This window comes from Mixophyes fleayi, chromosome 1 (assembly GCF_038048845.1).
Source record: "Mixophyes fleayi isolate aMixFle1 chromosome 1, aMixFle1.hap1, whole genome shotgun sequence".
Lineage (NCBI taxonomy): Eukaryota > Metazoa > Chordata > Amphibia > Anura > Limnodynastidae > Mixophyes > Mixophyes fleayi.
This window is the reverse complement of record NC_134402.1, coordinates 221,965,183-221,992,882: the sequence shown is the minus strand read 5'-3', so window position 1 is coordinate 221,992,882 and position 27,700 is coordinate 221,965,183. Positions and strand designations below refer to the sequence as shown.

The window sequence follows — 27,700 nt, the reverse complement described above, 5'->3', positions numbered from 1 at the left end:
AGGTGTTCTATGGGATTTAGATCTGGATTCATTGCTGACCAATTTAGAACAGTCTAGCGTGTTTCCTTATTGAGTTCTTTTTGACGTTTGTTTGGGGTCACTGTCATGCTGGAAGACCTTTGACTTTTGACAGCGATCCAGGTTTTCTAGGAAGTTGGATTGTGCAGGTGTGTTTTGGCAGACACCAGTCAGGCTTTATTATGTGTCTCTCTCTCAGCAGCAGGGCTCTCCTGGGCCTCCTACCATATAACCCCCTTTCATTGCATTGGAGTCAGATGGCATGAGTTGAAACAGTTTGATGATCTACTTGAATCTCTTTGGAAGATTTCTTTACCATTTGAAGAATCTTGTTACTCAATCTTCAATCAAGTTTTCTCTATCCAGGGAGCTTGGCTACAGTGCCATGGACCTTAAGCTTCCTAATAACATTATATATGGTGGAAACATAAAATCAATGTCTCCGGAAATTGATTTGTAGCGTTGAGATTGTCCATGCTTAGCTAAGATATTCTGTCTGACTTCTTCAGACAATTTCCTAGTGTTTTTTCTTTTCTCCATGCTCATTGCAGTACACACAATGATTCAAAACAATTGAATGAGTCATTTTCTCATTTAATGAGTGATTTGTATATTGCACGCACCTGCTACTCCATAAAGTACCAATAATTTTCACCCCCACCACGACCACAGTTTGTGTATGTGTATGGGTATATATTTATACTTGAGACTTCTCCCACAACCTAAGCTCGACTGAAAGGTGATACTCCCATCTGGTCCTTAGAGAAGGAGGTCTCTTCAAGTGCTGTTTGATCTGTCTCACTGCAGACACACCGTCAGCTGTAATAGAAAACATATCCACCTCCACCATGAAAGTTAAATCACACTTTATACTTCTACTTTGTCATACCTATGTCCTCCAACTGTTTATCTTAGACCTAGGTACACTGCTGTATAAGTGAGTAATGTCTGCAGCCTCGCTCTGCAGACTGTCAACGGAATAGCTAATTCCTTTCGTAGAGGCCTGTGGCCTTTGTCACTATATATATGCCGAACCATTTCACCTTTTATTAGCAGTTATCAGGATGGCTAAACAGTTTCAGCGATGGTACAGCAGGGTTCGCCTGCAGTGCCCACCTTTGGAGCCATACCCTGGATCCATACCCTGGATACAATGGTCAATGGCCAGAATTTCAATCATTCTGCCCGTAGTGTTCTTTTCTGGCTCCAACCACTTCTTTAGTGTTCTACCAAGTTCAGCAAGCTGAGCCCGGGCCAATAAATCTTTGGAGAGTCTCCAGTCATGATATCTTTGGGCCTTCCCTGCTCTGGTGACTCCAACCCTCATTTAAATTGTGGTTTTCAGCCGCTGAGAATTGCCAGCCTGGCCCTCATCTAGGTCTATATACGTGCTGTGACTGGATCACTATTAAATAACTTTTGTAAAAAATTTATTTAAAGCAAATAGCGCAGGGCACCTATTTAAGTAATTGCGCGTGCACTTATTTTGATATTGTGAGATAGGAAATCGTTATCTCTGAGACCAGGGTAGAAAAGTTGGTTTTTCTGTTTAACCTTGCTATAGGATATGCCTATTTCTGATGTATATATCTGATACAATGAGCCTGTGTTTACAAAGCCTCTTGTGTATTGTGATGTGGGAAACTAGCTTGTTTTTGGCATTTGTTGTTCTGTGTGAATATGTATTCCGAACGGTCTGATGAAAGGCCACATGTTAATTAGATCTTTTGATGTGTGAAGGTCCAACATTGAAGGCAGGAACTTTTAATTATGACTGGCTCCTGGATTCTTTGCATCTGAAAACCAGGTGTAGGACATCACAGCGTTTCTAGAATTTCACAGATAAATGTAAATATCGTTAGCTTTCCAATGCATGTAAATTTATGTTTTGCTAAGCAGGATTACATCCTGATTCTAAAAATAGGTTATTTCTGAACTGTATAAAATATGAGCTGTGCATTTTATAAGTGTTCTTCTGAGTTCAACATCTGACTTGATCACTGATACCTCTAATCAGTGAGAGCAAATAAACATCTTGCTTCAAGGACCTGCTTGGAAACATCTTCAATATCGTTGTATTCCTGTGATCGACAGATTAGACCCTAAATCTAATCCATTCTCCGGCTGAGGTTCTGGTCCCAAGCCTTTCCAGTACCGCTGCTCTGTCTGCTATCCAGCAGCCGTGGCCCATGTGATAGGCCAGGGGGGATCCATTCAGAGCAACCCAGATCCATAGTAAGAGGTCCGGAGTTACCAGCCCAGGTACACCAGCAACGAGACACACTAGCAGCGTCAGTTACACAGAAGGAACGTGGTTCTGAGTGCCATAAAAGCTCAGTGGTGGCAGCAGGTCCCTGCCACTGCGACAGGAGGGGCGTATTCATAATAACGAAAGGGAACGGTGGCAAAGTAAGCCCAGCCGGTTCCCAGCAACAACAGACAGGGTGGCATAGGCGGTCCATCCTGTCACAGGTGCGCTGTGCTTCTCCTGAAAGATAGGGAGCCAGGTGTTCGGACCAAGTCCCAAATGGCCACTTGGCTCAGGTGGCGGCACGCTCAAAGGCTATTAGATAAGCCTCCACCTCATCATCAGAAGTTAATTTCTGTAGCGTTGGAGTAGCCGGAGCCTCCCTGTCCCATCTCCCCTGAGCGATCTCACAGAGAAGACGGGTATTTTCTTCCTGCACTGCTGCCACACTCACGAGGGTTCTTAAAATGTCTTCCATTCCCACAGGAGTTTGTGCTGGGAAATGAAACCTAGCCTCTCTCAGCATTTAGGTAAAAAACAAAACTTTATGGACCACACCCAATTCACAACTAAGTGACCCACAAGGTGTGGCACTACATTTACCAGAAAAACAAATTTGTGTGTGTGTATTATATATATATATATATATATATATATATATATATACACACACACACACACACATACACACACACACACAAATAAATAAATACATACATACATACAATTATATATATAGATATACATATATATGTATGTATATGTGTGTAATCATAACTGATGTTATTTTGTCAGTGTTTCTTCTTTTTTTTTTAATGTGCGGTATCAATGCTAGTTTCAGGGACGGGGAGCTGGGGGTCATATGCCCACTGGGCCGCACAGAAAAAAGAATATTTGGGCCGGTCCCTGCACTGGCCCAAGACTCTATTACTTAGTGGCTGGCCCCTCCTCCGAGACCAGCCACCTACTATCATTGGCCGCAGATCCTTAAGATCCGTCCGCTCCTTTTCCTATGTGTGGCCTGCTATTGGATGTCACATGGGACGTGCACCACATGACAGGTGCCGTCCCATGTTTGAAGAGAAACAAGGCCATACAGCGTGCGGATAGAACAAACTTAGTGGGGGTAGTATGTTAATATAATGTGTGTGTGAGAGGGGGTAGTATGTTAATATAATGTGTGTGTGTGAGGGGGTAGTATGTTAATATAAATTGTGAGAGGGGGTAGTATGTTAATATAATATGTGTGTGAGAGGGGGTAGTATGTTAATAAAATGTGTGAGGAAGAGGAGGTAGTATGTTAATAAAATGTGTGAGGGAAGGGGGGTTCTTAATATAATGTGGGAGGTAGGTTATTAATTTAATGGTGGATTGCAGGTGGATGCAGGTAATTATTTAATGGGTGCTATTTTATTGTGGGGTGATGGTGGGGCAATTTAATTTAATAGTGGAGTCTATCAATTTAAGATGGGGTGATTGGACCTTAAAATGTAATGCTACGGTGGTTTGGAAGCTCATAAATGAACGTGGGGCTGTTTTGGAGAAAATTAGGTAATTTTATTAAATGGGAATATGAATTATTTAATGCCGTGCATATGAGAAATGGTTGCACTTTTTAGACGTAAATGCCATTTAATTTATTAATAGGGCTGTTTGGAGGGACAGAAATATGTTTGTATATTAAATGGGAATACTATTGTTTTAATGCTGGGGCTGGTTGGAATTTTCTAAATTTCATGTACCCATTTTTTTTTCCAAATAGGGTCTCCAACATTCCAGGATCCAGACAAGCAGCAACTGAGCTAAAGACACCAGCAGCCACAGGTGGTGAAAGTGACAAGAACAGGTAGGAGAGAGGAGGACAGTCTGTCAACTGTCCTGAATCTGGTCGGGCAGTCCTAAATTTGGGTGACTGTCTCGCGTAGTCAGGATTAGGTCCGACTACAAGGACAGTTGGAAGGTATGTCCCGCTTCACACTGTACTGCTCGTGGTGAAGGAAGAGCTGTGTGTACCTAACAATAGTGCACACTGTATTGCCTGTATATTTGTATAAAATTATAACCATGTTGCATCATAGGGGCCCCCTTATCTAAAGTGCCCCGGGCCCCCCAGAGCCTTAATCTAGCTCTGACAAAGCATTACAACAGTTTGATGCATTATAGTGGTTTTTAACAGGCTCCACTCACCACCTTTGCGTTTTGAGGCTGGGGGGACAGCTGTGTTTTAGCTGTCCTACAGATCCCACGATGACACCACATGTGATAAAGTACTGCATTCACTGAAATCTCACACAGATTTGCTGAATCATTTCACTGTTTATTAACAGTTGTCAGGATGGCTAAACAGTTTCAGCAATGGTACAGCAGTCATATCCAGCAAAAGTATCATAAAATCTCCCACCACCTACATCTGGCTAAACAATAGTTCCCTGACTACTAGCTGGCCACATACTGGCATCAGTGGTCCCACCCAAAAATACAAACAGTGTCTTTGTCCTCCACTCAAGCACTGTAAACAAATCACAGCAAAACAAACCAATTACACCCATGTGGAACATGTGCAGGGCCTGATTAAGGGTTCTGGCCGCCCTAGGCTAATACGGCCGCAGCACCCCCCCCCCCCCTCCTCCGAATATATAGGTGTATAGGAACACTCCTGAATATGAATGTTCAGGTGTATTCTCCAGCATTCAAATTTAGACAGATTGTGCCATTGTCTCTTACCTGTCCTTGCTCTTCTCTCTTGCAACTTTGTTATCCTCTCGCTGGCTTCTGGAAAGTTGGCGTCCTTTTTTGAAAATGCAAAAATGTATTATAATGCAAACCCTGAATGATTAGGCCCTTTAGTTAAAACAAAACACTCCATTATGGCCAGCTAAAAGTACCCCATTGGACAGGCATATATAAGCAATATCTGAATATTTGTTGTCAATCAAATACAAACCTCTACCAGCCCCATCTCACTAATATTTAGTATTCTAGTGATTGCTGAGACCACCCATGTGACCACCACACAATCATGAGATTCTGCCCCCCAAAGCTGCTCTATTTTTTAAATACCCCCTGCAGCCATTTTCCTTAACCACAACCCCCCCCCCCCACAGCCATTTTCCTTAACCCCTGCTGCAGCCATTTTCTTTACCTCCCACCCTGCATCCATCCCCCTTGCAGCTATTTTCCTTACCTCCGCTCTGCTAGCTAGCTATCCCCCCCCGTCACATCAAAACTCCCCCAGTCACATATATCAGCCCCCCTCCTCTGCCCTCCTTCATACATATCAACCTCTCTACCTCCCTATAGATTTTCATGGCAGACCCCCCCTCCCACCCTATAGATTTGTATGACAGTCTTCCTCTCCCTCCCTATACATATGCATGACAGTCCCCCCTCTCCCTCCCTATAGATATGCAGGGTAGTTCCCCCCCCTTCCTATAGATATGCAGGGCAGTTCCCCCTCCCTATAGATATGCAGGGCAGTTCTCCCCCTCCCTATAGATATGCAGGGCAGTTCCCCCCCTCCTTATAGATATGCAGGGCAGTTCCCCCCCTCGCTATAGATATGCAGGGCAGTTCCCCCCCTCCCTATAGATATGCAGGGCAGTTCCCCCCCTCCCTATAGATATGCAGGGCAGTTCCCCCTCCCTCCCTATAGATATGCAGGGCAGTTCCCCCCCCTCCCTATAGATATGCAGGGCAGTTCCCCCCTTCACTTACCTGTAGTTGTGCCAGCGTCGCTCCTCTCCTCAGATCAGCAGATAGGAAGTGAAGACGTCCTGCTTCATGTCTGCTGCACAGCAACAGGCAGCCTGGCGATTGGCTGTGTGTTGCTAACCACTGACCACCAATGCTTTTGATCGTCAAGCCCTCCACCCCCCCGCGGCGACCCCCCCTCCCCCACCCCGAAAAAAAAAATGAATGAAGAAAAAAAAATAAGAAAAATAATAATAATAAAAAAAAAATTATTTTTTTTTTTAAAAAAAATAAAAATAAAAAAAATACCCACAGTGCCACGCCCCCCGGGACCCAGCGCCCCAGGCTGCAGCCTGGTCAGCCTAGTGGTTGATCAGGCCCTGAACATGTGTGTGTGTGTGTGCTGAAGGAGGATCCCAGAGGAAATATAACCCTGTCTGCAGCCTGCTGCTGCAAACTAGCTGTGTTTTTACCTATTTTCTTATAGGGGAACTGTGGCAAATATGCCTCTTTGCCATATATATTGTTTAGAGATGTGCGCTGACCCTTGTGTTTTGGTTTCGAAGCCGCTGTCTGTTCTAAACCAGCTTCGTGTTTCGGCTTTGGTACCGGTTTTGTCGAACAAATGTGAAAGGTTTTGCATCTGGATTTAATTGAAAACTGTAAAATTGTGAAAAATAGCTAAAATCACGACAGTTTGAGCTGTTTTTACTCCTATATTACTATTTATAACATTAACATTCATTTACAGTCTATTTTCTAATGATCCCTTCACAACGGTCCCATATTTCACCAATGTTGGCCAAAGTCTGCATCGAGTTGTCTTAATGAAAGTATTTGGAACTTTGCCATCATTGCATTTGCTTTCTCTGATTCAATTAAAAAAATAATTAACTGAAAAGTGTTGATATCTCCCTTTCATTACACCCAAACCTTCTTCAGACTTATTATTACTGTGATTGAATAAATAAATAACCACACGGACAACAATGTAAACTTGGCAAAAAGGTCAGTTTTTATTTAAACAAAAATGGTGGTGAACAAAGCAATATGAGTCAGCTAACAACAAATAGCAAAACCAAACAATCGAAGGTCAAATTGCCATTACACCACTGGTCCCAAGAAATTAAATTTTACGATGTTACAGTTTCCCAGTAACTGTCATAAGCTTTAAGAACTAGCAAGAGAGGTTTTCACCTACAGCAGCCGCCAATCCTGTAGAGTAGGAAGCACTCTCAGGTATTCAGATGCCCCCAGGACTTAACTCAACATAGTAGCTTATGAGCTGTAACCAGAAGCATGGAGATAGGAGGAATGGGGCCAAGAGCATGCCCCCACATCCATTAAAAAGCAGCGTGCCCCCTCAGAGTATTTATGAGTCCTCTGGTTTGATTCAAAAGAGCAGCATTACGGTACAGAACATATAAGGAAAACAAGGTAGGAAAGCACTGCTCTTGGCTACCGATGAATGGTCTGGTAATGTATTGTGTCCCTAATTTTGAATTTTTGTAGTATGGGTGCACGCCACCTTCGTTTATTTACTTTCCAAAATGTCTAACTCTATTCATTCATACCACTGCCCATCCAATGACCTCTGCCTGTTAATTTAGTTACAGCCATGCGCCCCAGCTGACAGTCACTAGACAGGATGCAGTGGCAGTATGAGGTGTCTCGGTTGCCCTGGCGTCAGAGTGAGCATGCTCCTTCTTGGAGACGGTCTTTGCTATAAGTCTCAGGCAGTCCCCGCTATCCCAGGGTTGGACAAAGCTTACTCCGGGGCAATGATTTTTCGCCTCCCTCTCACATAAATATTTACCCTGGTTTGATTCAGAAGGGCAGCATTATGGCACATATGTACCTCACTCCAAGGACAATGCCATCTTTACTTGCACCATTTAACATTGTGCCCTCTTATTATCTTTTAAATGTCTAATAATGCAACTGTCCATTGCTTTACAATAGTGACAGGATTCTATTGCTTTTCTATGTCCCTGGTTCACCCTTAACGCAATTTTATGAGCAGAGCACCACAGCTAACCTCTTCCCTACACGCAGGGCTGCAAAAGGAATTTGGGGCCCCGGTACAGAAACTTTCTGGGCCCCCCTCCACACATAGCAGGAGAAGGGATGTGATCGAAGGGGGCATAGCCACATAGTGATAGGGCGTGGCTAACATAAGCTGTGGTTGTGCCTTTTTACACATGACATTATGGGGGGAATTCAATTTGCCACAAAGTGTTTTCAGAACGTCCGAGAGACAGTTCGCTGCAGATATTTTGACAGAAATTTCTACCGTAATTGCCGGCAATGTGTGTAGCGTGATGTCCGCATGCCACACCGCCAGCAATTGAATTCCCCCCATTATGTATTAAAATGGTGTTATTATTATTATTATTATCATTTATTTGTTAGGCGCCACAAGATTTCCGCAGCGCCGTACACAAAGCAAACAGTAGACTATACAGGGTGAGACAGTACAGAACAATAAACAAAATACCAATGCTTCAGAAACTCCAGGCAGGTTAATGCAGTAGAGGCGGAGTAGAAGAACAGGTGTGGAGACAAGAGGGAAGAAGGCCCTGCTCATTCGAGCTTACATCCTAAGGGTGGATGAAATGAAACAGACACAATTGAAGGAAGTTGAAGTGTGGGGAGAAGGACCGGGAGGAGAGAGGATAGAACGTTAGGAGGAGATGCGGGGTTAGGTAGAAGGTTGGTACGCTTTGAGGAACAGGTGAGTTTTGAGTGCTCGTTTGAAGGAGCACAGATTAGGAGAGAGACGGATGGAGCGAGGGAGGTCGTTACAGTGAAGGGGGGCAGCACGGGAGAAGTCTTGGATTCTGGAGTGGGAAGTGGTGATAAGAGTGGAGGAGAGGCGGCGGTTATTAGCTGAGCGTAGGGAGCGGGCAGGAGTGTGAATGGAGAGGAGGTTAGAGATATAAGGGGCCGTAGACTGAGAGAGAGCCTTGTACGTGGTGTAAGGAGTTTGAAAAGGATTCTGTAGGGGAAAGGGAGCCAGTGTAATGCAAGGCAAAGAGGGGAGGCAGAGGAGGAGCGGCGTGAGTATAGAGCGGAGGGGTGCGAGGTGGGAGTGGGGGAGGCCAGTAAGGAGGAGGTTGCAGTAATCAAGGCGGGAGATGATGAGTGCGTGTATGATAGTTTTGGTGGCATCCTGAGAGAGGAAGGGACGGATGCGGGCAATGTTGCGGAGTTGGAAGCGACAGGCTTGGGCGAGGGATTGAATGTGGGGGACAAAAGAGAGAGAGGAGTCAAGAGTGACCCCAAGGCAGCGGAGTTGGGTGACAGAGGAGATGGTGGAGTTGTTAACAACGATAGAGAGGTCATGGTGGGAAGGGAGTCTAGGTGGGGGAAAGACAATGAGTTTGGTTTTAGAGATGTTAATTTTAAGAAAGCGCGAGGACATCCAGGAGGAGATGGCTGAGAGGCAGTCAGATACACGAGAGAGGAGAGAGGAGGAAAGATCAGGAGAAAATATGTAGAGTTGAATGCGTCAGCATAGAGGTGATACTGAAGACCGAAAGAGGAGATGAGAGCGCCAAGGGAGGAAGTGTAGAGCGAAAAGAGTAAAGGGCCAAGAACAGAGCCCTAAGGGACTCCAACAGGGAGAGGGGAGGGGGTGGAGGAAGAACCAGACGTGGATACAGAGAAAGAGCGGTTAGCAAGGTATGAGGTGAACCAGGCATGGACAGAACCAGAAAGGCCGAGAGAGAGAAGAGTTTGCAGCAGGAGGGGGTGGTCTATAAAGTGTCGAAGGCCGCGGTGAGGTCGAGGAGGATGAGTAGGGAGAAGTGACCCTTGGCTTTGGCTGATAGTAGATCATTAGTAACTTTCGCCAAGGCAGTTTCAGTGGAGTGGAGGGGGCGATAGCCAGATTGGAGGGGGTCAAGGAGGGAGTTGACCGAGAGGTGTCTGGTGAGGTGGCTGCAGACAATCAGCTCGAGTAATTTGGAGGCATAGGGGAGAAGAGAGATAGGGCGATAATTCGCAAGGGAGGTGGGGTCAAGATTGGCTTTCTTGAGGATAGGAGAGATGAGAGCGTGTTTGAATGAAGAGGGGACTATGCCAGAGGAGAGTGATAAGTTGAAAAGGTGAGCCAGGTGAGAGCAGGCAGTAGGAGAGAGAGAGCGAAGGAGGTGAGAGGGGATGGGATCAAGAGGACAGGTAGAGGGTGGAGAGGCAGTTGTTGCTCTCAACTGCCCTTTATGGCAGTTTTCACAGTCTGGTACTGGATTTTTGAACAGATCCTGGAATATTGGTGTTAGAAACCCCTCCAGCCAGTGCAACAAAACCCGGAGTCTACTCTGAAAGCCTGGTGTTCACTGGAGCCCCTAGTGGTGGGGACAGACTTGGCCGTAGACAAACAGAGGGTCGTGAGTTGTGCACTGACTGGGGAGAACCCAGCGATAGAGTGTAGGAGCCAACAGCAGAGTGAATCCAAGCAAGGGTCGGGGGCCAGCAGCAGACAGCAAAACCAGTTAACAAGGCGAGGTCAGAGGTCACAGGCAAAACAGCAGCGTAAAAGTCCAGGCAATAGATCAGGGTCAGAAGCACAGATTCAGAGTCCAGGAACAGGCAAGGGTCATACACGGGTAATCAATCAGAGGTAGAAACACCAACACAGGAACAAGGTAGCAGGCAGCAGAACTGAAAACAGGAGGCTATAACTGGCAGTGAGGCTCAGTCCTAACTGCCTTAAGTAGCATAGGAATCAATCAGGACAAGGTCTAAAAGTAGTCACAGGTTTTGCCTAATGGCAGGAGTGCAAATGGCCAATAGGAATGCAGTGTTCCACTGCATAGTAACTACTAATGTGCCCTGTACAGCTGATAATAAATAACCTTGATTGGCTAAACTGCCTGTAGCGCGTGCACCCGGCTGTTAATCAGCTGGCCGGGCACAGCGGCAGAGGATCCCTTGCGTCCCAGCTGTTGCCCAGACAACCGGGACGCCGAAACCGGAAGTGACGTCCCGGTCGCCATAGCGGCAGCCAGGACGCCAGTAGGAAGGTAAGGAGAGTCACGGGACTTGTTTGGAAATATATAGGTACATGAAATATGGAAAATTATTGTAACAAAAGGAGGCATTTAGCTGGCAATATACAGAGAAAGCAGGGAAGTAGAGTAAAACATTTGTGCAGTAATGCACCTAGAATGAAGACTTATGTATGAAAAGCAATAGTTTAAATTTGGTTAAACTTACATGATCTGAAATCCTTCCTCTCAGCAAACAGACAGGGCGTGTTTGGTTGTGCAAACAGAGGCAGTGATGGGTGTTTGCTTTTAAAGAGAAGGTGGGTGTGTCACCTGTCCATCAAGCTAAGGCTGGGGGAGGAGCATCATGTATAAAAGCTTGTTTGTTTCATTTGTTCAGGAAGACCAATGCTGGGGGGTAAATGTATCAAAGTGCGAGTTTGCCAGCGTGTTTAAATCGCGGCAAATCGCGGGTGTTTACCCACGAGTTTTTTTTTAAAAATGCAAATATATCAAGCTGCGATTTTGAGACTCATGTTCAAAATCGCTGGTCATCTCTGTTTCGCAATGATCTTACGTTGTTTGCGTAAGAGCAAAGTACAGTATTATGGGATTTTCCCACGCTAGTGGGGAAATCACATATTACTGTATTACAGCTTACGCAAGTAGCGTAGTGCATGCGCAATGCGCTACGTTACTTGTGTAAGCGCTAAGTACAGTAATATGTAATTTCCCCACTAGCGTGGGAAAATCCCATAATGCTGTACTTTGCTCTTAGGCAAACAACGTAAGATCATTGCGAAACGGACCTCCTACTAGGTAGGAGGTGTTTGCGGCGGCTCAAGAACTTTTTTTTTTTTCTGCAATCAAACACAAAGATTCGGGAAATTACAAATATGGGCCCCTTGTGGGCGAAGTGTTCCAGTTTCTCAAGAATCATTTATGGAGGTATAAAATGGATGGGACTGGGGCAAGCCGTCAAGATGGAAGTATGAATATTAAGGGACTGGGGCAAGCCAGGACCTTGGTAAGAAGAAAGAAGACAGCATTGGTAAGTATTTGTTTTTTTTTATTTTTATTAAATAGATGTGGTAAAAAAGAGGGTGGGTAGTGTATTTATTGTGGGGTTTTTATTTTTAATAAATATATGTGGTGTTTATGAGGGTGTTGTTATTTATTTAACTTTTTTCTTTGTGGAACTACAGGTCCCAGCAAGCCAGGGATGTCAGGGCATGTTGGCACTTGTGGTTCTCCAAGTGCCAACATGCCCTGGCTGCCGTGGGTATGCTGGTGCTTGTAGTTATACAAGCAACAGCATGGCCACAGCTTTTAGGGCAACCTGGCTGGCTGGGACTTGTAGTTCCACCAAAAAAATTGGTGTCAGTTTGTTTTGGTAACACTTTCTCGCCATATTACCCTACTACCCACAGCCCAGGGGTAGTAGGAAGAGCCCTAGTGCTATCAGCATTGGGCTGGTTCTTTCTAGGGGGGGGGGGCCCGTTTTTTTCGGCGGACCCCACTCCCTAGGGAATCAAGCCCAGCGCTGAACAGTCTAGGGTTGGTTAGTCATTATGGCAGGGGGACCCCTGCCGCGCGTCCCCCTGCTATAGTGCCGCCAACCCTTGCTGGTTTGCCTAGTGCTGGTAAAGTGAAAATCGGGGGGACCCCACGCAAAATTTTTCCCCGATTTTCACGGGACCAGCACTAGTCAGGCAGCACTAGGGTTAAGCATGAATAGTGGGGGGACCTCACGCTTTTTTTTTTTTCAACTTTTATCTGTTCTTTAACTTTTTAACACTGCCAGGGCAGTGTAACAGTGATGTGTTGATACAACACGCTGCTATCAAGCAGCAAGCAGCGTGTTGTATCTGGCGTGTTTAGAAGCAAACTCTCCTGAGTTTGCTAACTCGCAGCTTCATACATTGTAGACTTGTATAGCTGCAGTGGCAAACAGTGGTGAGTTTGATCTCTGGCGATTTTGCAAGTAGCGATTTTGACAGAAGCAGAACTCTGGCAATTTTGTATGAAAACTCAGCTTCATACATCGGCGAGTTTCAACTCTCCCGAGAAAATCACTGGAGTTGCAAACTCGCACTTTGATACATTTACCCCTGGGTGAGCTGGCTGGTCCTGAGAGAGAGCTGGACTATGTATAGCTAGTGTTTAGGGTCTCCATGATTGCTGTACAAGTATACGGTGTCAAACATTTACCATCCTGACAATAAAGCACCATAAAAAGGAAGTTGTTGTTCGCATGTGCTTCTGCAGTAGCGGGCTCTTGCCACATTATATAACAAGCAAAATATGTGTGATAAAAATAATCACAGATAACTATATGTTTGGAAAAAAAAGTGGATTTGTGCCATTGATATCAACCACAGGCAGAGGAAGTATGCATTTAAGATTGGTGTGAGAGTGGCCCAACATAGAAATATGTTATATTGTCCCACTGCCAAGTAAAATTAATAGAATACAGTACATAGTTTTGGCCACAGGGGAAGTATACCTGCTTCCTGTCTCAGGTTAATTGCTATCCATTATTATTATAAAGATTACTGTGAGCCTGAATATGTGCATGTCTTTTAACACCGTCCAAACATGACATTGTTGGCAGCTGTCTCTGGATAATTGTGTCCCTGGAATTGTCCTTATTTTCAGTATTGAACCTCAGCAATAAAGTATTCCTATTCTGTATTTTACATTCAAGTATTTTCATTTAATACTTATTCTCTAGTCTTTGTGAATAAACATTAACTAAAGAGAAATATTTAAAATGCAAAAAAGTAAGTTGCTATCCAGTATTGTAAACGTTATAGTTAAGAGGTATTAGCATACTTAACACCATTTTCCTTTCTCCCCTCCAGGTTCTCCAGGAGGGTAGATCAGGTGGCAAATGCTGAAGGATGTGTGGTGCTACCATCGCAAGACTGTAGCCCCACCGTCTGTCACCATGTGCGGAATGGCAGGGACATTCCAAGAGAGTAGGCAAGTATGGATATTAGTGGTTTTAAAGTCACGTGTTATAAGTTTATAACCATTGGATCAGCAGCAAAGTGTAACTGAAAATTATTTTCAAATGTTGGCAACTATGATATGACTAACATTATCTGTTCTTTAGCACAGAACTTTCAAATTACTTGTTCCCTTTCAGCCATGTTCCACTCATTTTTTATACCTCTAATAATCACGATTGGAAGATCAGGACTAGGTAGACAATGCTCCTGATCCACTTATTCCATGGCCGAGTCTAAAACATAGCGATTGTATAATACAACACACCTCTTATCATGTAGGTCTCACCCATTTTGTCCAACAAACATCACCACTTACTCTCACAATTTGTGCGGTTGCAGTATCCCTTCAACGGAAATATTATGTTTTAAAACTAAACCTTTCACTCCAGCTTTTGTAACTTCATCACACCTTCCACAATGTACACATGTTTGTGTATTTATACTTAGGAGAATTAACCAGTTACATTTTGGCCCAAATTACTGGGGTGCACTAATGGCTAAAGGAAGCATCGGAGAGTGTCACGGAAAAGCGATTTTTCCTTTTTTTGCCCAATTTCTTATATAAAGTTAAGAAAATAAAAATATATTTATTCCAATATGTTGCTTAAAGAAAGTACTATATATCTGGGAAAAATATCAAAATAGTTTGGATAGTCTAAAAAAAAATAGAACATTTCTTCCCAGTGAAACTAATGCATCTTTAAAACATAAATATTGCTTGGGTCATTGAGTGGATAAACAATCCCTGTAGCCGAGAGTGATTTTGCTGTGTATAAACAACTTCTATCCATATTCATTCAACAGTACAATATTGTATATAATTATGGTAACATCAATTAAATACAGTAAAACTTGTCTCAGTATGAATCAATATTGTATATACCGGACCCGTTGTAGCGGAATCCTAAAAAAAAAGTTCCTATTTGTAGGTGGTAAAGAATGGAGTTGGCGGGATTTAATACTATGCACATCTTTATTTTATAGTATTCCTTTTACAGTAATACTGTTAAAGCAACAACGGATGTTTCAGGAAGCAATATATGCAGGATAAATCACTAGGGATGGGTAAACACTACAGAAAATTTCTCACAATGCAATATTGTTAACTATTTTATCAATGAATGGAAGTCCCGGTCAGCATGTCGATTCATGTGTATACACTTACACGATTTTACAAGATTTACCTTCAGATCTGCACTCTTTATCTGTCATAACTAGAGATGGGCGGGCTCGGTTCCCCGAGAACCAAACCCACCCGAACTTGGGCAATCCGAGTACTGAGCCAAGTCGGCTCGGTACCTTCCTGCCAAATCGGATTCCAAATTGAGGCGAACGTCATCGTGATGTTGTCGGATCTCGGGAGTTTTGTTCAAATAGGGAGATTGTCTTTTCAAGGATCTAAATACAAATGATGGATTTTCACTACAGCAAACCAGTGAAAATAGTGCTGATATAGCAACTCTCAATAAGCGCCCGGTGTCTTCTACACAAAAGAAAGAAACAGGATATATTTATATGAGCTTAGTGGTAGCTATTAGGGGTGTGCGCCGGCCACTTTTAGTGTTTTGGGTTTTGGGTTCTGATTAGCTTGAGGTTTGGGGTTCTGATTTGTTTTGCCAAAACACCCCACTCAAGGTTTTGGTCCTGATTTAGGGTTTTGGGTTCTGATTTTTTTTTTAAAAAGTGCTAAAAACCATTTTTTTGTTGTTTTTTTTTCTACTCCTACGCTATTAGTAACCTCAATAACATTCAATAACAATCATTTCCACTAATTTCCAGTCTATTCTGAACACCACACACCTCACAATATTGTTTTTAGGCCAAAAGGTTGCACCGAGGTAGCTGGATATCTAAGCTAAGCGACACAAGTGGGCGGCACAAACACGTGGCCCATCTAGGAGTGGCACTGCAGTGGCAGACAGGATGGCAGTTTGAAAAACTAGGCCCCAAAGAGCACATAATGCTGAAAAAAGAGGTGCAAGATGGAATTGTCCTTGGGCCCTCCCACCCACCCTTATGTTGTTGAAATAGGACATGCGCACTTTAACAAACCAATCATTTCAGCCACAGGGCCTACAAAACTGTGGCTGAAATGATTGGTTTGTTTGGACCCCCACAAAATGAGCTGGCAAAGAAAAAAAAGAGGTGCAAGATGGAATTGTCCTTGGGCCCTCCCACCCACCCGTATGTTGTTGAAATAGGACATGCACACTTTAACAAACCAATCATTTCAGCGACAGGGCCTACCAAACAACTGTGGCTGAAATGATAGGTTTGTCTGGGCCCCCACACAAAAAAAGCTATTCATCTCTCCCTGTACAAACTAAACAGGCTCTACTGAGGCAAGATGTCGTCCTCATCCTCATCCTCTGATTCCTCGCCCCCTTCAGTGTGTACTTCCTCATCCTCACACATTATCAATTCGTCCCCGCTGGACTCCACAATCACAGGTCCCTCTGTAGTCTCTGGAGGCCAGTGCTGGTCTTGATTGAAGAATTGATAATTCATTTTTATCAACATCATCTTCTCAACGTTTTGCGGAAGCAACCTTCTTCGCCGCTCACTGACTAGGTTCCCCGCTGCACTAAAAACTCTTTCCGAGTACACACTGGAGGGGGGACAACTCAGGTAAAATAGAGCCAGTTTGTACAGGGGCTTCCAAACTGCCTTTTTTTCCTGCCAGTAAGAATAAGGACTGTCTGACATGTCTACTTGGATGGTGTCAGCAAAGTAATCCGCCACCATTTTTTCAATGGTGACAGCATCCAATGCAGCGACAGTAGACATGTCTGCAATGGTTGGCAGGTCCTTCAGTCCGCACCAGATGTTCTCAGCATCCCCGCCAGCGGGTCGTTTATGAAATCTCAGCTGTTTCCTCGCAGCCACAGGTGTGGAAGAAAATGAAGGAAGAGCTGTTGGCATGTCACGGTCCTCTTCAGAGGACAATCTCCTGACCAGCAGGTCTTTGCACCGCTGTAGACTTGTGTCCGCCGGAAACAGAGACACAACATACGCTTTAAACCGAGGATCGAGCACGGTGGCCAGAATGTATTCCTCTGACTTTAAAAGACTGACCACCCTCGGATCCTGGCAAAGCGTACGAAGGGCTTCATCCACAAGAGCTACATGCTTTGTGGAATCGCAATGCTTTAACAGCTCCTCCCTCACTTTCTCCAGCTGCTTCTGCAACAGCCTGATCAGGGGAATGACCTGACTCAAGCTGGCAGTGTCGGAACTGACTTCTCGTGTGGCAAGTTCAAACGGCTGCAGAACCTTGCACAACATGGAAATCAGTCTCCACTGCGCTTGACTCAGGCGCATCCCCACTCCTTTGCCTATGCCTAGGTGGCTGTGTAGGCTTGAATGGCCTTTTTCTGCTCCTCCATCCTCTGCAGCATATAGAGGGTGGAGTTCCAGCGCGTCACAACCTCTTGTTTGAGGTGATGGCAGGGCAGGTTCTGCCTTTTTTTATGTTGTTCGAGTCTGCGGTAGGCAGTGGCAGAATGCCGAAAGTGTCCAGCAATTTTGCGGGCCACCGCAAGCATATCCTGCACACCCCTGTCACTCTTCAGGTAATGCTGCACCACCAAATTTATTGTGTGGGCAAAACATGGGACGTGCTGGAAATTGCCCATATGTAATGGCCGCACAGTGTTACTGGCGTTGTCCGACACCACAAATCCCCAGGAGAGTGTAAGTGGGGTAAGCCACTGCGAGATTATTTCCCTCAGTTTCTCTAAGAGGTTGTCAGCGTAGTGCCTCTTATTAAAACCGGTAATACACAATGTTGCCTGCCTTGGAACGAGCAGGCATTGTGGAGATGCTGCTACTGATGCAGCTGCTGCTGTTGCTGCGGAAGGCGATGCATCTACCCAGTGGGCTGTCACAGTCATATAGTCCTTAGTTTGCCCTGAACCACTTGTCCACATGTCCGTGGTTAAGTGGACAGTGGGTACAACCACATTTTTCACAGCACTGAGGACACTTTTTCGTACTTCTCTGTACATCCCGGGTATCGCCTGCCTAGTGAAGTGGAATCTCGACAGGATTTGGTACCGGGGACACAATACCTCCATCAACCGTCTAAATCCCACTCCACTGATGGCGGACACCGGACGCACATCTAACACCAACATAGCTGTTACGGCCGCAGTTATCCGCTTTGCCATAGGATGACTACTGTCGTACTTCGTGCTCATGGCAAACGACTGTTGTACGGTCAACTGTTTAGTGAAAGACGTAGCGTTCTTACGACTTCCCCTCTGGGAAGATGACCGACTACCAGCAGCAACAGCAGCAGCGGCAGTAGTAGGCATAGCGCTGCAGGGTCATCCGGAAGAATCCCGGTTTGAAGAGGACTCAGTCATGCCAGTGACATGGCCTGCAGGACTATCTCTGATCGAGATCATGGAGGAAATTGACGAGGAGGGTGTTGCTGGTGTGGATACAACAGGACCAAGGGATTTAGGTGTCCCTGGACTGCTGACGGTCCTAGCCACAGGTCCTGAACTAAACACTGAATTATGAAGGCTCTTCAAATGACGTATAAGGGAGGATGTCCCTAGGTGGCCAAGATCCTTACCCCTGCTTATTTGAGCTTTACATAAGGTACATATGGCCATACATTTGTTGTCCGGATTGGGATAGAAATAACTCCAGACCAAAGAGGTGGATTTTTTGGTCTTCTGCCCAGGCATGACGATGGGCTTTTTCATCCCATGGACAACAACTGTTTCCCCCCCTGGTGCCTCATTTAAGATAACCACATCAGCATCCTCCTCGTCAAGTTCCTCCTCAGCGCCAGCTACATCAATATCCTCCTCCCGGTGTACAACATTCACACCTTCATTAGCCAAATCTGTAACTGGACTGTGGGTGATCCTTCCAGCATATGCAGAGAGCATGCTGCAAATGGTGGAAGGAGTCACCTCTTCCCGTACAGTGATGGGAAGGTCAGGCTTCGCAACCACCAACACCCTTGGACTCGCCTTGGGGATTTGTGATGCCATCTCTTTAGAAGGCAGAGTTGTTTGCTGTGTTGTTGATGACAGCTTAACTCTCTTAAATTTTTTAGACGGGGGGGAGGAGGAGGGCTTAGATCCTTGGGTGAAGCTGAACCACTAGTCATGAACACGGGCCAGGGCCTAAGCCGTTCCTTGCCACTCCGTGTCGTAAATGGCATATTGGCAAGTTTACGTTTCTCCTCAGATGATTTTAATTATTTTTTTTGCTAATTTTAGTGAACTTTGGCTTTTTGGATTTTACATGCCCTCTACTAGGAGATTGGGCATCGGCTTTGGCAGACAATGTTGATGGCATTTCATTGTCTATGTCATGACTAGTGGCAGCAGCTTCAGCATTAGGAGGAAGTGGTTCTTGATCGTTCCCTACGTTATCCTCCAAATTTTGGTACTCCATTATAGTTTAATCTCTGGTACTAATATTTCTGGACTGCAGGAACAGTGAAAGTATTTATATATTGCAGTACTAAGATTTCTGGACTGCAGGAACAGTGAACATATTTATATATTGCAGTACTAATATTTCTGGACTGCAGGAACAGTGAACGTATTTCTATATTGCAGTACTAATATTTCTGGACTGCAGGAACAGTGAACGTATTTCTATATTGCAGTACTAATATTTCTGGACTGCAGGAACAGTGAACGTATTTATATATTGCAGTACTTATATTTCTGGACTGCAGGAACAGTGAACGTAGTTAAATATTGCAGTAATATATTTCTGGACTGCAGGAACAGTGGACGTATTTATATATTGCAGTAGAATTTTTTTTAAACTTTTTTTATAATTTTTTTAAATTATTTTTGTACAATTTTTGTATAATTTTTTTTTTATTTTTTTATACTTTTTTAAGAAGTTTTTAATAACAATGGACTTAGCAGGACAGAGCACAGGACACAGCACCACTGGACTCAGCAGGACAGAGCACAGGACACAGCACCACTGGACTCAGCAGGACAGAGCACAGGACACAGCACCACTGGACTCAGCAGGACAGAGCACAGGACACAGCACCACTGGACTCAGCAGGACAGAGCACAGGACACAGCACCACTGGACTCAGCAGGACAGAGCACTGGACAAAGCACCACTGGACTCAGCAGGACAGAGCAAAGGACAGAGCACCACTGGACTGATCAGCAGGACAGAGCACAGGATAAAGTAACCACTGGATTCAGCAGGACAGAGTGACAGGACACAGCACCACTACTAAATCCAACCTTCCTCTTCCCTGTTCTTAGCCCGACTGAAGATGGCGGCGGCAAGCGGGGAATTTATACTATCCGAGTCTCGCGAGAATCCGATGGCGTGATTTGGAGTCTCAGCCTTGCTTTCACTCATTCTCCCCGCCGGAAATACCCGAACAGTGCTCGGATCGCCGTCGGATCCGCACTGTTCAGGTGGGCTCGGATTACAATAATCCGAGCCCGCTCATCTCTAATCGCTATAGTGAACACATCAAAGTAATTGATGACAATATTGTTTTCCATAAAGTATACACCTTATAAGAACCAATGGTGGAGTCTTTGTAATTGAGTAAAGGGAGGATATTATTTTAACCGTGCCTGTGTTTGATTATTTTCTCACAGGCATAGCAGATATACTGGTGCCTGGAAAACAATATCTCCTTTAATGCCTCATATTTTAGTTGTTAATTGTACGTTTAGTGATATTTTTGGCTTTATGATGATTCATACATTAGTGTTGTTATGGCATTGTGTATTGATTCCTAATATTTAATATGTGTCCAAAAACAAAACTATTGTAATGCAGTGAGTTTCATTCTTTATATAGTACTAAGGAGCATATTCAATTAGCCACGTTACTTGAAAAAGTAACGTGGCGTTAAAAGTATTAAAAGTATTACCAGTATTACGGTAATTCTACCCTTGATTTCAGCTCGCAGCTCCCTGAGCTGCGAGCAGAAAGCTGGCGTTAAAGGTACCGTAATAACGGTAATTACAAGCACTATTACCATAATAACGGTAATATTGCGCAAGCCGTGTTACGTTTGACAGTAACGCGGCCAATTGAATATGCCCCTAAAAGTTTATTGAGTCGCCTTACTATCATTTGTATACAAATGACACTGACATTAATCAAGAAATGTCAGAATTAAGAAAAAGTGGCAGGGTTACACTTATCAGCGACCAGCATAAATCAAACACAAACTCACTTTTCTTGAATGATATGAGATGCTTTGCATGCAATTAGCATGTTGAAATACAGGTTTCTATGATCTTTCTAGGAAAACATGTATTTTTCTTGTACAATTCCGCCATATGATGTAGGATTGCCAAACTTCAAAAATATTATTTTCTAAAAATGTAATTTAAAAAGAAAAAGTGTGTTTTTATTGTCGCAGTATCATGCTATGATATTATGAGGATGTTGATGACAATGATGTTGTTTGTGTAAGTCCTGTACCGGTGAGTTTGTGACACAGGTGTGTGGCAATGTTTTCTAGATGTGATATAAACTGCATGGTCTTTGTGTCGTTGCTCTGTCGCTTAACATCCAGCCAGCTCGCTGCAGACTGAAAGTATATGAAAATAATATTGTGACCTGTGAGGTGGTCAAAATTGAATGGAAATGACTGCAAATTAGTGTTAGAGAGGTTAATAATAATGTAGGTACAAAATAATACCTAAATTATGTTATTTAAGCCCAAAAAAATTTAATTTTTTTACAAATTGCAAAACAAAACCAAAACACGCAATGGCGGTTTTTCCAAAACCAAAACACGAAGGTAATCCAGATCCAAAACCAAAACACGGGGGTCAGTGACCGTCTCTAGTCATAACCATTGGCTAAAAAGATTGAGATTCTGTAAACTCTATGAAGATCTGCCTACACTGCTAATCTGCATGTCCACACTGCAGAATTGGCACAACACCGTTCCATAGTTTTTAGTCCATTTATAAACCCAAATCAATTGACTCGATGTGCTATGGTAAAACAAAACATGATCGTTGGAACATATACACTAATGCGATATCGGACCTAATGGTCGTTTATCATGTGATTAGCACAATAATCAGGTGAAAAACCTGTAGCTGTACCCAGCCGATCTCCAATTACATGATTTTCACACACTGTTAGATTTCTGGAGGCAACATAAAAATAATAACAATGCATTTCAGGTCATGTAATTATTATCTGTGGAGTATGAATTAAATACATATTTTTAATTGTGCCTCAGGCATTGCAAAATATCATAGGCAACAGCATTATAGCTCAATACGTTTAAGTAGTCATGCCACTTACATACACTGGAGGGAACCAGTGCTCTTAATTCAATCCTAAATCACATTTGTTGTGGTAAAGGGAGGAGCAGTTTAAGGGTGTGTTGAGATGGGATGTGCTATTTAGTATGAAATGTGTTCTACTGATGAAAACATTTGTATCTCTGGGGAATCAGGATATTAAAAAAAAACTACAATATGTCAGTATATTTGAAAGACAAATAGGCTCCTGAATTCTAACAAAAAAAATATATAGTGGACACCCACACCTTTGAATGGAGATGAACTGTCATGAAGTCACAAAGGTGGACTACAGCTCTTAACCTTGCATCATACTCATCGGATATTTAACTGCATTAAGAAATGAACTAAACAGGAGAAGCAAGTAAGTGTTACTCATTTCAGGAAAAAGTAACTATTTGAAATAAGACCATTTAAGTAGACAAAGCTTCCTCCGTAGTATGTATTTCTTTGGACAATTAACATTAGATGGAATAATTGTTGTTATTTCCTATAAAATGCAGCCACATATACCTACCATATTAAAGTAAATGTTCAGAGTAGGTTGCATTATGTGCAATGTGCGTTATGTAACATATAATCTCATGCCAGAAGGGATTATGTTAAAGACATATATAATCTAGAACCAGCTGGATGAAAGAAACACCAATTTAACAATTACACTGAAATTAAGCCAACACATATACTGGCTTCCTTTGTTACAAACGGGAGAAAAATGTAGTTGTGTCATTCTCTACGTATATAGACTGAAATAATAATATGCTTCAAACACAACTTTCTCGAAAAGAGGCAAAAAATAAAATGGAAAAATGGGAAACATTTTCTCTGGACTCTAGAAAAGACTTCTTTCAGAATCAACATTCTGCCTTTGTCTCTAGAACAAGCTGTAAACTTACAATAACAAGCTGATGGCTGTAATGTATAGATCATCAGTTGGAATACCATACATGATAGTTATATGATGCCAAAATCTGCTTTAAAAAGGGAATTACATGCTTGTATTTTAATATTGTAACCTCCTTTTGTGTATTGCCTCAGAAAATGTTGCTGCTTTGCAAATAATATGTGCAATTAATGTTCTTTTGTGACTTCATCATTAAGTAAATGACAGAAATCTATGTTATGAGTCTGACTCTACCCAATTCCTTCTTTACAGTTAAAGGGCCACTAAATGTAAAATCCAATCTTCAGATAAGTTTCTACATACACACATATATACAAACAAGTTGCAGAGGGGTGCTCTTACAAATGTTAATGTAGATCGGGAGAAAGTGGGAGAGAAAACATAAATATATATATATATATATATATATATATATATATATATATATATATATATATATATATATATATATATATTAGTTTGCTCATTTGTTGACAAATGTCTTCCACAGTTTTCAAGCTAGCTGACAAATCTTACATAGTTATTTAGTATCGAAAAAAGTAACCTATTAGACCACATAGCACCAACGTAATAAAAGCAACAGAGCGACAAATATTAAAAAACATAATTTTGTGGTTGCAAACAATTGTTTGACTGCTGGAAGGAAACCTCGCCACAACACGACATAACAACACATCATCATCTGCATCACCATTTATTTATATAGCGCCACCAATTCCGCAGCGCTGTACAGAGAACTCACTCACATCAGTCCCTGCCCCATTGTAGTTTACAGTCTAAATTCCCTAACACACACACACACACACACACATACAGACTAGGGTGAATTTGTTAGCGGCCAATTAACCTACCAGTATGTTTTTGGAGTGTGGGAGGAATTCAGAGCACCCGGAGGAAACCCACGCAAACACGGGGAGAACATACATACTCCCCACAGATAAGACCATGGTTGGGAATTTAACTCATGACCTCAGTGCTGTGAGGCAGAAGTGCCAACCACTTAGCCATCGTGCTGCCCAACATCCTATTTTCTAAATAGCATTTAAGGTCTATTTACCAAATAATCTGCTAATATATAAAAACTGCTACACATTACATATCAGACCCACTGCTGTGCTTTTATAACTCGAGGTGGTTCAGTTGGACCCTTGCCAGGTTTTAGGGGGATTAGGCTCCCGGTCGCACTATATATATATATATATATATATATATATATATATATATATATATATATATATATATATATACACACCTTTCATTGATTTCAGATGGTTTTGTAAAATTTGGATCTACAGAGGATGCCAACCTACATACCAGAAGTTATGTATTGGATAGAAGAATCTCGACGAGAAAATGGATTGGAACATTTCTACACCCTGGGTCAGCAACTTGGAAGGTACTGTACACCTCTCAAAGAAAAGAAAAAAAAACAGATTGTCATCTGATGCTCACATGTAGCTGTGCTTTTCATGAATATTTCAAATTAGGCATTCTATACTTTAAAAATGAATGACTCATAAGGTTACCCATATGTCACATTTTTCCCTGAAAAATTTAATTTACATTCTTTATTTTCCCATAATTTTGCAATCAGGAAGAAACACGCAGTGAATTTTATGGTCTGAGCAAAGTTTGTGTCACATGGGTAACCCAGGTTTTCTCAATACATATGCATAAGGCTTGCACCTAATGGCGTTAAAATAATGGATTTCAAAAATGTCAAAAACGGTTCTTTTACTTTTTTGATGGCTATAGCATTGGAAATGTGCTAGATAAAATCATGTTTAAAAATGTTTTTTGGTCATTGTCATCAAAAACCATTACTTATCATTTTAAGAATATACCTAGATATGTACTGGTATGAATGTCATGGGTGTGTGCTATCTATCTATCTCTATATATCTATATATAAATAGTAGAGATGAGCGCACTCGGATTTATGAAATCCGAGCCCACCCGAACGTTGCCGATCCGAGACAGATATGGGTATTGGCGCCAAATTCAAATCTGAAACTGAGGCTCTGACTCATAATCCCGTTGTCGGATCTCGCGATACTCGGATCCTATAAATTCCCCGCTAGTCACCGCCATCTTCACTCGGGCATTGATCAGGGTAGAGGGAGGCTGTGTTAGGTGGTCCTCTGTCCTGCTATATCTCGTGCTGTTCAGTTCAGTGCTGTGCTGTGCTGTGCTCAGTCCAGTGGTGCTGTGTCCTGTGCTCTGTCCTGCTTAGTTCAGTAGTGCTGCTGGGTCCTGTGCTGTGTCCTGTTCAGTCCAGTGGTGCTGTGTCCTGTGCTCTGTGCTTCTAAGGGCATAGTTATTTCCCCATTATTCCCAAGTTTTTAAAAAATAAAAAAAAAGTTATAAAAAAAATAAAAATAAAAAATTTAAAAAAAAAATAATTATAACCAAATTTGCAAAACCAATCCAGCAGTATAAGTCCATTGGTACTGCAATATTACCAAGTTCACACATTCTTGTGCTACATATAATGGAGACCAAAAATTTGGAGGATAAAGTAGGGAAAGATCAAGACCCACTTCCTCCTAATGCTGAAGCTGCTGCCACTAGTCATGACCTAGACGATGAAATGCCATCAACGTCGTCTGGCAAGCCCGATGCCCAATCTCCTAGTACAGGGCATGTAAAATCCAAAAAGCCCAAGTTCTCAAAAAATAGCAAAAGGAGAAACTTAAAATCAGCTGAGGAGAAACGTAAAGTTGGCAATATGCCATTTACGACACGTAGTGGCAAGGAACGGCTTAGGCCCTGGCCCGTGTTCATGACTAGTGGTCCAGCTTCACCCAAGGATCTAAGCCCTCCTCCTCCCCCCCCTACAAAAAAATTAAGAGAGTTATGCTGTCAGGAACAACAACAAAACAGCAAAGAACTCTGCCTTCTAAACAGATGACATCACAAATCCCCAAGGCGAGTCCAAGGGTGTTGTTGGTTGTGAACCCTGACCTTCCCATCACTGTACGAGAAGAGGTGACTCCATCCAGCATTTGCAGCACGCCCTCTGCATATGCTGGAAGGATCACCCACAGTCCAGTTACAGATTTGGCTAATGAAGGTGTGAATGTTGTACACCGGGAAGAGGATATTGATGTAGCTGGCGAGGATGTTGATGATTATGATGCAGACAGATACCAAATTGCCTTTCTCAATTTCTTTTTATATTCTAGATTATATAACGGCTGAATAGTTTTCTGTTTTACTCCTAGTGGAGAGGGGATCTGATGCAGACAGATACCAAACTGCCTTTGTCCATTTCTTTGTATATTTGAATTTCTAGTTCTACAGTCTATGCAGGCTGCTTTATTTATATTCAACTACAAGTGTAGGGCGGGGGGGCATAGATAGCCACCAAAGTAACGTGGTCCATTTAATTACACTTTCTAGCTCCACAGTCTGTGCAGCCTGCTTTTTTTTATCTTCAAAGTATTTATATTTACAAGCCTTGCAATCTAAATTAACTAGAGGTAGTGACATGGTAGAACTCCAAAAGGCAGTTTGGAAGCCCCTGTACAAACTGGCTCTATTTTTTAACTGCGTTGTCCCCCCTCCAGTGTGTACTCGGAAAGAGTTTTTAGTGCAGCGGGGAACCTGGTCAGTGAGTGGCGAAGGAGGTTGCTTCCTCACAACGTTGAAAAAATGATGTTTATAAAAATGAATAATCAATTCCTCAATGAAGTACAGCAATGCCCTCCAGACAGTACAGAGGGACCTGTGGTTGTGGAGTCCAGCGGGGACGAATTGATAATGTATGAGGAGGAGGAAGTACACACTGTAGGGGGAGAGGAATCAGAGGTTGAGGATGAGGACGACATCTTTCCTCAGTAGAGCCTGTTTAGTTTGTACAGGGAGAGATGAATTGTTTTATTAGTGTGGGGGCCCAAACAAACCAATCATTTCAGCCAAAGTTGTTTGGTAGGCCCTGTCGCTGAAATGATTGGTTTGTTAAAGTGTGCATGTCCTATTTCAACAACATAAGGGTGGGTAGGAGGGTCCAAGGACAATTCCATCTTGGAACTTTTTTTGGGCATAATATGACCAATCAACAGTCGTTTGCCATGTTCAAAAAGTAAAACCAAATTTAAACAAATTCAGGAAATTAAACCAAAAGTAAAATGCCCTGTCATAATTTAAAACAAGAGGGATTGACGTGCTCTAGAACTACTGTATTGTTGTTTATATTTTATAAACACTACACTTGAAAGCTTGAGTCTTTCAATGAAAAAGTAACTCTCCATTGCACGAATATTTGCAACAGGGACAATTTTAGGGTTAAGAAAGTCAACTAATAACACTTCGACGCTGTCTGTCTTTATAAACACTACACTTGGAAGTTGGAGGAGGTATTGTGGCCCCGGCACCAAATTTACTACCGGGGCCACTCCACTGTGCAGTCCATATTTAGGTGTATCAGATATTAAACAACGGTGACAGTTGATGCCCAATTTTTTAATTATATTGTTGGCGCTGTAAAAAATTGTGTTCCGGGCACACCACACTACGCAGTCCATATCCTTTTTTGGTGGAAT

The 27,700-nt window shown here is 42.9% G+C and overlaps 1 protein-coding gene across 1 annotated transcript in view; it reads left to right on the top strand.

Annotated features, from left to right (window-relative positions):
• The first annotated feature begins 22,335 nt into the window (after positions 1-22,335).
• The window catches only part of LOC142150492 (calcium/calmodulin-dependent protein kinase type IV-like), a 65,901-nt gene continuing 60,536 nt past the window's right edge, over positions 22,336-27,700 (top strand). The window contains exons 1-2 of the mRNA XM_075205692.1: positions 22,336-22,616; positions 24,425-24,552. Of these exons, the coding sequence (XP_075061793.1) occupies positions 24,455-24,552 (98 nt within the window). The 5' untranslated portion in view covers positions 22,336-22,616; positions 24,425-24,454. The remainder of the gene's footprint in view (positions 22,617-24,424; positions 24,553-27,700) is intronic.